This window comes from Trematomus bernacchii, unplaced genomic scaffold, assembly GCF_902827165.1.
Source record: "Trematomus bernacchii unplaced genomic scaffold, fTreBer1.1, whole genome shotgun sequence".
NCBI lineage: Eukaryota > Metazoa > Chordata > Actinopteri > Perciformes > Nototheniidae > Trematomus > Trematomus bernacchii.
The window spans coordinates 4,622,033-4,635,555 of record NW_022987513.1 but is presented as its reverse complement, the minus strand read 5'-3'; the positions used below and the strand labels follow the sequence as shown (position 1 = coordinate 4,635,555).

At 39.6% G+C, this 13,523-nt stretch overlaps 1 protein-coding gene across 3 annotated transcripts in view; it reads left to right on the top strand.

Annotated features, from left to right (window-relative positions):
* Positions 1–11,122, top strand: part of gabra3 (gamma-aminobutyric acid type A receptor subunit alpha3) — a 104,619-nt gene extending 93,497 nt beyond the window's left edge. Inside the window, exons 8-11 of one of the 3 annotated variants that reach the window (XM_034152333.1) lie at positions 1,141–1,293; positions 4,584–4,789; positions 9,940–9,978; positions 10,122–11,122. In XM_034152333.1, the coding sequence (XP_034008224.1) occupies positions 1,141–1,293; positions 4,584–4,789; positions 9,940–9,978; positions 10,122–10,436 (713 nt within the window). In that variant the 3' untranslated portion in view covers positions 10,437–11,122. The remainder of the gene's footprint in view (positions 1–1,140; positions 1,294–4,583; positions 4,790–9,939; positions 9,979–10,121) is intronic. The other 2 variants (XM_034152348.1, XM_034152339.1) reach the window with 2 other exon arrangements.
* Positions 11,123–13,523: the final 2,401 nt, after the last annotated feature.

Below are 13,523 nucleotides of genomic sequence, written 5' to 3'. Positions count from 1 at the left end.
GAGCCAAGGGGATGGGAGGATTTGAGCCAGTTCAGCTCTGGTGAGAGTCTGCTCAGAAAGAACACCTGAGGGAATAAAAAAAGGATGTTTTTCTCATATCTTTGCTACAAAAGATTATAGACGCGGCAAAGCCAGCTGGTGCTTAAGGGAACAATTGCCGTCATCAGTAATAAAATCTTAGCTCCAGGAAATGCTCAATATCGAGGCACGCACATGTTCTTCAAATCTGCAGCAAAGAGAACGGAATTGGAATATACCTGTGCATTTAGAGGAATACTCCAATTAAAAATTGAGATTTTTTGAGAATGAAGGGCTTGGCATTAGCTTGCGAAAAACGTTGTGAACTGCTCCTGGAGGACGAGAGACCTCCACAAAGGTTCAAGCAACTAGCATTCCAGTGCCGTCTTTCCAGCATTGACTTTTGAGTATTCCTTAAAAAGGCAGCATTATAACCAACATTCAACCGCGTATACCTCAGCATTTCCTACCTCACCCTTCTATTTATCTGACTATGATGATGTCCGGAGAGATTTGTTGACATTTAGGGGTAACAGCCTTTTTTTTTTACAACCGTATGTTCCAAACCTCTAGGCTCCTTTTCCTATTAACATTTGTAACTCAACTCAGGGTTTTTCTCTGATATGACATTCTCCTTGGTTTTCTAGTATATGAATAGTGCAGGTGCTGCTACTGTATGCCGTGACCTCTAACCGCTCTCCCAAAAGACCTCTGTATCCTCTCTATGAAAGCCTAAGCATGTTGCCATGTTGTTTCCATCCATTCAAATCGCACCCTTCTGCTATTGAAAAGATGCGGGTTTAAATTGATGTTAAATAAAGGTCAGTTACTGTATGGTATTTTTTTAAATACAAGGTGCCCATCAAAAGAACCTTTGGAATATATGCATATTGCATCTTTGAAGCAACACTTTCTATGTTTTCATATGGTTATAATAGCTCAAATAAAAAAAGGGCTGAAGACAATCCTATGAGCTACATGGATGATGCAAATGTTCTAACTTGAATAAATCTTACTTTAAATATTTCAGCTTGTGTTCCTCCCAACTGGGCATAGCTGTATTAATAATAATAACCCTGTGTTTCTCTCCATCTCTTTCTTTGTTTCTCTCCTCTCCCTCAGGAGAATATGTAGTGATGACAGCATATTTCCATTTGAAAAGGAAAATTGGCTATTTTGTGATTCAAACCTACCTCCCGTGCATCATGACTGTCATACTGTCTCAGGTCTCCTTCTGGCTAAACAGAGAATCGGTTCCTGCTCGCACTGTATTTGGTGAGTGCCGTCTTGGGTTTATGATTCAACTTTTACAAAAATGCACTAAATGATTGATTGAACAGCTTAGACAAGTTGCTGGAGCTTTTGAATTATGAGGTAAGACGGAGCAAAACAAATGAGCGGAGCTGCATTTTGTTCACATCATCAGATGATTCAGCAAACTGCAAAACAAGTGGAGGGCTTAAAAAAAAAGGTTCCCCTTGCAAAGCTCCAATTAACATAACGATGTACAAAACATAGCTTGGTGCATTAAGGTGCACATGGGCATGAACGAGTAATTCGTTTTTTTCCAAAGCTTTTTATCAAGGTATTGAGTTCCTCCTACCTCTGTAGCTGCAACAAACTACTTATTTAAAGATAAGTCAAAGCAAAATCCGAAAGCATGAGATTTGTAAAGTGTGGCAGGTGATAGATGATGTGTTGCATCTCTTGAAGAGGATGCTGGACTCGTCTACATCAACAGCAGCCTGACGTCTTATTACTCACGCAGCTCTAGGTCTTTTAAAAAAGAATCCACATCTGACAAACAGACATTCCCACCAAAGCGACCACAGACTCTTAACAAGGGTCAGATAACTTGTTTGCAGTGGTGGACAACAGAAATGAGTTGGAAAGGAAATGGCAGGGGTTCATATCCTGACAATTTACAAAAGCAGGGTCCAATGCACAATCATTCCCAAACAAAAACAAAGCCTAACCGCAGTAACATCTCTCAAATAAGGAACAGACAGCTCTCAAGTCCTGCCACGCATTCAACAATAGCTCACATTTTAAATATCAGATCATTCATTTATGCTTTTTTATCTCCCATCCCTAGTTTACCCATTTATTACTTATTTTATCATAATGTCTTATTATAATTTTTGTGTACTTTGTTTTCCCTTTTCCCATCCTTTATGCATATTTCATCATATCAAACGTGCCATTTTTAACAGATTTCCCCTAAAACACTTGGTAATTGCAGTAATTTAAGTCACAGACAGCAACTGCAAGTTATGATAATCATACTACTTAGGCTACTCTAATTCTTATTATGTTTGTCTGTCCATGTGTGTGTCCATGTGATGTGTGTGTCCGTGTGTCTGTGTGTGTGTGTGTGTGTGTGTGTGTGTGTGTGTGTGTGTGTGTGTGTGTGTGTGTGTGTGTGTGTGTGTGTGTGTGTGTGTGTTTTAACAAAATATGTCCCTTTTTAATGAAAAGACCAAAACATTTAAACAAATGCAACCTTTCCAAAGCTATTCTTTTTTTTCAAAAAGGTGCATATGTGACACGTGTTATCCTCTCTTTGTGCCTCGATTAATAATAGATGCAATTTGTCCATCCAGCACCATTCACGTTGGGAACATTGAGTCTGCTTAGATGTGCCCGTACTCAGAGATGAAATGTAATTAGCCCTTCCCCTTCAAGTGTTGTTGTGCTGCATAATCTACGGAAGTGCCCCTTAACCCCTGTTTGTTGTATAACTTGCATTTTGATTAAGAAATGAAGCACACGCTTTATACAGAGTAATAGGGGCCATTTTCCATCATGCCATGGAGGAAATAACCGCCTGCAACATATACCTATTGCAATGCATTCTTCTGAATAACCATAAGTCCTTCAGTTATCCACACACACGCACACGCACACGCGCGCACACACACACACACACACACACACACACACACACACACACACACACACACACACACACACACACACACACACACACACACACACACACACACACACACACACACACACACACACACACACACACACACACACACACACACACACACACACACACACACACACACACACACACACACACACACACCTAGAAGAACAGTTTTCCTTGAACTCACTTAGATTGTCCTCCACATGTGGAGAGAAGCTGTAATCAGTGTCATTTTCTCAGTGGAATGATTGAAGCGTTATCCGTGAAGGACACAGTTACCAGCAGTGTTCACATCTGTTTTACTCGTTCACACAGTCACATTTATCAGCTCAAATAAAGCTCTGCTGTGTAACCATCATCGACAAATACGATCCTTTATCTTTTCCCTTTTAAATTGTATTTTTAAGGAATGATACAATTGTATTTTTTTGGGGGGGGGTATAACGTTTTTTAGATATGATGTTTAATTTATACCTTTAATTATTTATGTCCTCATATGTCCACCAGAAAAAGTGATAATTTACTAACTAATATAGAAAAGATATGCAAAACACGCCACTAGAATATAAATAATCTGTCCTTTAAAGAAAGTGACTATCAATCTTTGCATCACATATTCTAATTTCTCAAGCATGACTCAGTGAAACGGGTACACCTCCCTGTTCTGAAACACAATGTTCATTTTCAGAGCCCACTTTATGTGTTGTCAGATGAGATAGGTTGGAACAGATGAAGTGATTGCTTTTATGTGTTTGGATGGGCGAACAGTCCGACCCACATTTCATCCCCTGCCTGCAGCACTATATGTACTGAATGTAAAGGCCAGGATGTCAAATGAGTTGTGTAGCTGGGGGTCTGTTTCCGCCAAAACTCCTGTTTTAAAGCTATATTTGTTGCCAACCCTTGCACATAAACGACACGTCAGAAGGCTTTCACTCAATGTATGCAGAGACAGAGCACATTGCTGATTGCCAATACCAATATACATACATCTAATAGCAAATATTATCAAGTGTCTTATTTAGTGGAATTTATATATTATTATTGAATGCCTACTGTTATCATCATGGGCCATTGACAGATGCAGACGTGACAAAGATGTTCAAAATGTATATATTCACTGTGCAAAAGATAATATGCAATATGTATACCCTTTACCCGTCTATATCAATTATGTGATAATAGCATTGTAAAAAGTTATCACATTTTTCAACTTGGGTCCTATTAAAAAGGGGGTTTCTCTTGTCCATTGTTTGTTGCTGTGGATGTTTTTGGATTTGCAACTTCAATAGACACTTATTGTTTAAGGGTATTTTTTTCTGAGCGAAAATACAAATACATACAATGTTTATGCACCATTGAATTTTGTTAGTGGCATGCATCTCTATTTTCTGATTTCACATAATAGATTATGTTAAGTTCTGAAGTGCAGTTACATTTTCATTTGAATCCCAAGAAAGATTTTATTAATTGAGCTAATTTGGATAATTCCAGCTTTTCTTAAGCTTCTTTTACTTGGACACGACACACAATGAAAGCATCATGGCAACACCTTTGCAAAAACTGAACCCAATAATGAACTTTCCTTGAAGTGTTCTATTTACTAATGTTGTCATTTTATCCTCAGGGGTCACCACTGTCCTAACCATGACCACCCTGAGCATCAGTGCTAGAAACTCCCTCCCTAAGGTGGCCTATGCCACTGCCATGGACTGGTTCATGGCAGTGTGCTATGCCTTTGTCTTCTCTGCCTTGATTGAGTTTGCCACAGTCAACTACTTCACCAAGCGCAGCTGGGCATGGGATGGGAAAAAAGAGGGCATGGAAATAAGGGTGAGTGATTCTTATTTATATATACTTTTCTATGTTTTTTTTAATTTATTTAATAGATATGACACGACCACACTTTTTCTGCTGAACCAACATTAACAAACTAATGCATCATCCTAAAAAAGGAAATGTAACAGTTATACAGAGTTGCTTTTCACTTTTGTTTCTGCAGATAAGTTGTTGATTTGTTAACCCTGGTAACAACGTACTCAGTGAGTCTTCATTTAACACTCGGGAAGTGACGTGGGCCAATTGCACTTTGGAAACAGTGATAGAAAGTCCCCTCCTTAAAGCAGCCTGGAGTACTCTATAAATACTATAAAGAGAGCGTTTATTTATTCATTAACAGCCAAATGGAACAGGGACAGTGAGGCGAAACTGTGGGAGCAGAAGGAGAGGTAAACTCCCAGAGACACTGGCCCTGATTTACGATGGCATCATACGTTTCATTCTAAAGTTAGAGGAGGCTCCTTCTTCCTGACAAAACATGGCTCCTTTACATCTGGTCTGCACAAGTTGATTAGACAGTGTTTGTGGAAACACTAGTTAGTTACCTGAGGCTGAAATTATATTTTAGGCTTAAAATGTAATGAATCGTAGCTTGAAGATTCATAATGTGTCAATACTTTGGGCTGTTGGTGTTGTTCATAAAGGGCCGTGAGTGCAAATTGTCGTTTGACTCAATTCAAGGAAGGGTCTTATGTGGAGGACGCATTGGTCCAACAACATGCCGTTCTCCAAAGCTATAATGAAGACACATAAATAAAACCTTTTAAGTCCCTCAGTGCTTACGTTTAAAAGGATGATGTTTTATAAGTTCACAAGTGGCATGAAACAGTATCAGAGCGGGCACTGAGAAGCAATGAACACAATTAAATCACTTGGTGCTGTTATAGCTTCAAAAGGGCTCGTTCTTTCTAGTATTGAAAGGAACAAATCAATTATTTTCCTATTTTCGTATGGCTAGCATGATTGACAGAATCAGGTGTTGGTAGCGTGCTGTGGTTTGATTGACAGTGCTGAGAAGTAGACTAGAAAATGTGTTTTCCTTCTGTCAAAAAATATAATACATGTCCTAAATAATAATGAATGGCCTGCCCAGAGGTTTTTAGAGGTCAGTTACCTTAGCAGAACCTCGCCTTAACCTAAGAAGACCTCAAAGAACAGCATCAAATTACAATTTATAAACCAGTGGGGTTTACAAAGTCACGCTGATTACTGAGAGAGCTTGAAAACACAGCCATATAAGATAGCAGTACAAACAATCAAATCAAAGGATGGTAGATATAAGCAAGACAAGTTGCTAATTGTAGATCTAAATATGATGAATTTATTCCTGAGGCAATGTTATGTATCGGCACACATGAACAGAGGCAATATAGAAACTACATTAGAACAGTGGTCTCCCTGATTTGCTGTTATGCTTGTGTATATACACATGATGAAACATTCCTTTATTGTAAATAGTGCTGATCTAAAAGCTGCGGTTCTGATCCTGCAAGCACATAAAAGGCTACTTCTATCAGCCTCAGACACACACAAAAAAGAAAGAACTGTATTCATTTTACTGCCACAAATCTATTTTCTGCTACTAATGTACAAACTGTTTGACATAATCAGTACAGCTTTTCCCAGTTCCGTTTTTTTCCAGTCTGACATTTGGTCCTCTGAGTGATTTGGTAGAATTGTATATTGCTGCCTTGGAACATTTGAGTCGGTGAGGATAATTTGCAGCGTTATTTTGCAGCAGCAGAGTGGAGAGTTTTTATTTCCCCCCCTTCTGATGCCTCGTCTTAATGGCAACAGCCTGGGCTGCGTTCTCGGGGGCTGTGCTGAGCATGCAGTTGTCATGATAGATAAAAAAGAATGGGGTCACAGAGGGAGACATGGCACTCCCATCACACTCCCCGCTAGAATGAGCTACAGGAAAGTAAAGGGATCAGACTACTGCATTTTCTCTTTTTGACATATATACACACACACAATAAAATAAATAAAAGAAACCTATAGGAGGAGAACCTATAAGGAATAAGAGAAGTTTCAGCTCACTAAGTCATTTGGAAAATACTGTCCCCAGTTAGAGGCAGGGCTTCAGCCACCACCCTCACCGGAACAAAACGATGACTTCATCGCCCTTAGGCTCTTTCTTTTTTAGGACTGAAATGGTGAGCTGTAGACGTGTCGATGTGCAGTCAATTACTTGGCTGGTTATGGAATTTCAATGCCATTTTCTCCCTCCTTTGTCGCCCAACGTTCTGTTTGACAAGCAATCTACCTAATTAAAGCCCTCTTGCCGGCTGAAGGTGTGGATATTACAGAAATTAGCCGGTGGGGAGTTGGAACGAAAGCCATCGTGTCCTCGGCACTCTGCGACACATGATTGGACGGTGTAGGATATTATAGGCTGGTTCCATCAGCAGCAGAGGCAGGGGCATGGGCTCATTGTGCAGGGGGTTTTAATGCTTGCCTCACACCTGCAGCACAAATCACTTCATATTCAGACATTTCAACACAATAGTTTGTTTGGAAATGGCGGGGACACAGCCTGTCATTATCATTCCTAGCTGTGACATTTCAGCATGACGCTGCTGCTGCTGCACTTTTCTAAGCGACAAGCAAAGCTCAACCAAAGTTTTTGCTGTAGTTATATATGGAAATTCAGAGAACAAAAACAAACCTAGGCTGCCATTTCTCAAGACCTGTTATAATTCTTTTTATACGTTTTTCACATCCGTTTTGTTTGAGCTGGAGTTGTCAGCTACATTTATGCATTGCACAATAACTTACTGTCTGGCAAGCACTCTCAGACTGCTGTGACTAGTCGCCGAACAATTCATCGAAAATGTATACCGATCATGATTTTGACTTCCCACAACTCAGTAAACACGGCGGATCTCGCCATTGACGTTTTAAATGCATGCTCCGAATATAGAAAACGTAATTTCAGGTGAATAAGAACCCAATTTCAAATATTATATTTATGCAAAGAGTTGTTTATGCTGCCAGATTTGCAAAACTTTGGTAACACTAAACACACACACCAACAGGAAAAGGGACAACATCGTGGCTCCCTATGCCCAGTCTGCACACTCAGCCACCCACATGCTCACATGAGGCCATTAAAACCACCAACACCCCATCTCCAAATGTAGTCAGGGACTGACTGTCACAAGGTTCAGTTACACACACACACATGCACACGCTGAGTTTCAAACAGCAGGACACACAGTGAGGCATAATTGCCCCCAGGCTACTTAATCAGACTCTCAGAAATTCTGATTCAACAATTTGCAGAAGTTACAAAGACAAGGTCAACAGATGCATTGTATTCATGGGGTTATTTGTGCCTGCAGCTAGCCAAATGACTTTGAATATCATGCAAGAATCTTTGGCCGGAGCTAAATAATGTACTGTGTCACATTAGGTTTATAACAACATGGACATAGCCCATACCACACATGGTTTACCCAACAATTAGACCATATCACTGACTGCGAGGACAGCTCAGACAAATAGAGAATGAAAAACACTTTCCCTGGCTTCTTTGTCAGGTAACAAATAAAGGACATAATGCCTTAAGAGTTGAGGGGGCAATGATTAAGGTCATAGAGTACACTATAGCGGCAATTCACCTTTCCTGCTGATGTCAGCCATCGCCATGATAGAGGATACTTATAGTGGGGTGTGGAAGTGGAGGGATTGATATCCTGGGAAAGTGTCCGGTTACCCAAGGGGAATCAGTGTGACTCTTTCTCTCTCTGTACTAATTGACTTGAGATAGACCCCCTTCAGGCAGCGGCTCGACATTTCTGTTTAATGCAATCAACTGTCTGACTGCGCGCTTTGTTAAGCTCTTCACAACCCTTGCTGTTTTTGCAGAGGAGCTTGAAGGATCATCCTTTTTCTTTTCTCCAGCTCACTCGAAGAGGAAACACTGATCACACTTCCCCTCACTGCAGCCGTGTCCATCACCTCAGACAGAAGCTTAACAGCAACTTGATAACATCATTGTGATGTCAACTGCTAATATAAGCCCACTGCTTGTCACATGTGACATTAAAAGTGGTCTTTCTATGTCTTATAGAGACACATTGGTCTATTCAATGAACAAACATATAGCTTCTTCTAACATAAAGCCATTTTTATGCATCCATTTAGGAGGTTTTGAGAAAATTCAGAATAAAGACCCAACAAAACATTTGGTGAAGAGCTGTGTACGGAAAGACATGCACCGTGAAGCATTTTGGAGGAGGGGGAAAGAGGGGACATTAGTTATGCTAATTTAAAGAGATGGAGTCGACGGAAAAGGAAGGAAAATTAAATGAAGCTGAAAAAGTAGAGCAGAAATTAAAGCTGGGCTCAAAGCAAAAGTTAAAACAGGGAGCATTGAGAGAAGAAAGCACTCTGTTACGTGACACACAGTGCTTTCGTTTTGCTGCAGATCTTAAAGTGGCCACAGTGGGAATGAATGGTGTGAAGAAAATTACTCCAGTACAGGCTCACACAGGAAACTAAAACAGTGCCCGGTGATCAATCTTGGTGCCCTACTTGTTCTCTCCTGTACTAATTTTAGGCTGACAGGATCCTCCTGTGATGCAAGTTTAGCCATCTCAGTGTACAGATTTAGCAAATAAATTCTGTCTCCCCGTGCGATTTCAATATGAAAGACAGTCTAAAGTGTCTCTCTACTAGAAGGAAGAAAGCAGTTTCTCCAGACAGCTTTTTATCACACACAGCCATAGTTGCTTCTTTTTTTTAAATCACAAGCTGTTGAAGCTGGCTGAATGCATTGATACAGTTTGTCAGACATGTTTTAGGCACTGTTATTTTTGCATTGTTTCCATCCAGCTCTGTGCTGCCATATACTGTTAGCAGTATCAGACAGAAGTCCAGCCTAGCTCTGCATTGATGCAGAAATATGATTGTTCCTATTTTTGACACTTATTTTAACTAGCCTTGACATTTGTCGTGAGTTATGATCATGACAGGGTTTTTTTGCAATCCAGATTTGTATGATGCAGATTAGAATTGACCATATTAATAGTGTAAAATGTTAAAAGTACTTCCAGCTAGATAGTGATGAATAGAGTATGTAAGTTGGGTAATTTTAATATAATTGGTAAACTTTTTTTCTTTTCTACTTTTCTTTTCAGGAACCGTTTCAGGCTAACATGGCCAGGATTAACGATATGGTTAGGCTTTTGTTTTGTTCTTGTGTGTGTCGTGTCTCGTGGTGTTGCTTCTATTTCCTCTTTATGAGTTCAAATGGAAGTATTGTTGAGTCTGGTGCTTCGCTCCTGACAACCTTTACCTTTATTGCCTTTTTTCATTTCAGAGAAGAGAATCTGCTACATTGTCCAAAAAAGCAAACAACACATTCAACATTGTTGGAACCACCTACGGCATCAACGTGGCTAAAGACCAAGGTTTAACGACCGTTTCCAAGAGTGCCACTCCAGTCCCCACCAGACACTCCTACCTCCAGGATGACTGTTACGAGGAGGCCAAGAAGTCATACAACCGTGTCAGCAAAGTGGACAAGATATCGCGCATCATTTTCCCAGTTCTGTTCTTCATCTTCAACTTAGGCTACTGGGCCACATATGTCAACAGAAAGCCCGCTATGATGAAAGCAAACAACTTAAACTGAATTTGACCAAATGCTAGGCTTGATCTGGTTTTGTTTTGAGGGTAGACAGGTTTGCAGGAGGCCAAGTTCATCACATTTTATTGTGTGTGTATGTGTGTGCGCCTGTTTCGTGCATTGTTTTTTTCTTAAGAGTTTGATATTTTGCACGTCTGTTTAGATGGAAGGCACATTTAAACAATAGTAGATTCACATATATTAGTGGACGTTGGAGGGAGCACATTTCTCACATCAGACTGTGTTTGTGTTGCATTTATTTGTTCTCCCCTCCTCACTTATCTCTGGCACTGTTCCCTGTTGTCAGTAACCCAGTGTCCCTTCGCTGTATCCTGATTGCTTGCCGTTTTGTAGAGTAGTCAAATTGTGTTTTCACTATGTTTTGAAATGTTTGCGCTTTGCTTATAATAAGTTAGAGCAAGCATGCATTTGAAGTTTTCATTGTAGCTCATTACCAATGATAAGGTTTTGACATATCCATCAAGTTAACAACATGCATGCACGCACACAGACACACAGTTATCGTCAGAAAAACGCCAGAAGAGCCATTCATTGGTTGCCCTGCCCTGCTCTGTTAGCCGGGGCAGCCTGTATAGTTCCATAGGAACATAATTAATAATCGTCAGGGTCTGGCCTTCACCTCACGCTGAATCGTAACAGACCCAATGCAGTATCATCTGGAATTGCTATTGTGTCCCACGAGGCTGCCTGTACATTTTCTAGTCCAGTGGCTCTTACTGTTTTAACTGGCCGAGTATGCTCAATGGCAAAGAAGCTATGTGCCTTGGTGAATACACACATCATAAATTATAAAAGGCTTTGACACGCTCACATTTGCATTAACAGCACACATATGCACAACAGTCTGTGTGTATTTTACATGCAAACATTTACTGGTGTCCACAGGCTCCATGAACTGCGAGTATGTGGCTGTGCCCCGCTCACCTACGGCCCATGGGCACAGAGTGTAAAATTGCCCATTAGTGTGGAAGGCTAACAGACCACTGCCTGTGAAAAGATGAAGATATTAAGGGATCCAGCGTAGTCTAGAACAATTACCATGTGCATTTATGTTTTGGCTCATGGTGCGGCGTCACTGTGAGCCAGGCATAACAAACTACCACCATTACCTCAGACTGAAGTGGGATTCTGAATCGCAGTTTGTTATATGTTTTCCATGGAAATACAAATAACATTAGATGTTTTATACATTAAAACATACCAGACCCTATTTATTTCATGTACATTGTGGGCACGCACCCTGGTGCTTTTATTTCTTTGTTTTCTCTGCATCAGTGTTTTTGGCTCCATTATTATTTTTCCGCATTGTCATAAGAACATTTTTGATTCATGTTGTATTTTAGCCCTTTTATACTTGATTGTGTAAAGTATTGGTGTTTATTTGATTGTCTACATATGATGTACTCTTTTTGTGTTTTGAAGTAGACAACAAATGCCAATATGTCACAGTCATACAGTATTTCTAAACACATTTCGGAGACATTCTCCTCACTGGAGACCATTATTCTGCAAAGAAAAAGCTGTGAAATTGGTCAACACAATTCAAATACAACTAAATGATTAACTAAATGTAAGTTGTGTCATTACATTGTTATGTAAAATTGCTTTTAACAATTGGTGGTTTCAAAATGTAAGATGAAATGTGTCTCCAGCTGTGGCATCTGTCTCCAACTTTTGTTTTCTTTTTCTTAAATAACATCTGTATTTTTTGTTTTGTGTTGAACTTGTGTTTAAAACAGACCTTATATTATTCTTAAGCAATTTCTGTTGGTGTTATGCCGGATGCACTCTGGATATTTAGCATTGTCTCAATTATAGACTCTTTGATGACCACTACATTAACTGTTCTTAAGTGGTAAGCAGAATGAGTGAACTATGTTGTAACCTCTTTAAAAAAGGTGTAACAAAACATGTACAATGTAACAGTCATAGGTTAATGCATGACAATCTGTACACGTGTATGTCTGCAACCTCCAGTAATGGTGTTTGTCACACTGAAATAGGGCTTAGTATCAGTGTTTCTGTAGTTCATCCCAGTTAGTCATCAATTACCTACTCATAACCTCAGTCTCATCTGCATAAACACACTTAAAGTCCAATTATGTGTGCATATTGATGTGATGCTAATCATTTAAGGCTGGCACAGACTTCTGAAAGTGTTTTTACCCTCGTTTGGTTGCACACAGATTTTAGGCTTAGTTATGTACAGTACACTACCACACACAGAACTGGCTCTACATCCATATCAGTTACAAACGTTAAAATACAAATTCAGTTTGCATTTGAGTATGGCAATGTGTTATCAAACTAGTAGAGGATATTTTAACCATTACATCCAATTAAAACCCATTAGGATAATTCAGCACTTAGAAGGCATATTGTTCACCCTTTACAGACTTGCATCAAAAATGGGACTGTAAACATCTCCTGGTAAACCATTTTCATATTCAAAAGAAAAACACGGGCACAAACTGACATGATAAATCGTGAAGCCATAAACTCTGGATGGGATTTTTTAGGTGCTCATACAATTGTTATAGTCATATCAAATTCATAATGTGTTTAATGGCCTTTCTAAATACTTAACAGAACTCAGACATCATGCTGCTGACACAGAATGACTTTCTGAATCCAGTATATTTCATGAATTGATGGATTCATGTCGCAAAACAGTGATACACATCTGCTGAGTGTTTAAAGGCGACTGTCTGCTGCTATTTCAGGGTCTAATGACACAAGAGCATTAATGTTAATGTATAATTCTCTGAGTACTGTTATTGAGATACTGTAGGTAAGTGAGAAGCAGCAGCTGCTAAACATCTCAGAAATAATATAACCAAGAGGACCACACAGCTTGAGTCATTTGACATAATCAGTAACTTGTTTGTGGGGACCAAAGAAACTGTTGTACTGCATGTGTGGTATGACTGTTCAGTACTGTAAAAGGGATCTAAATTCATTTCAACCACATTGTTAACGGAATATTGTGGGTAACTCGTGAAATCTGCATTAAAACACATGTATAGCCTTGACACAAAACTAAGGAGCAAAATACATATAGGACGGCAAAAG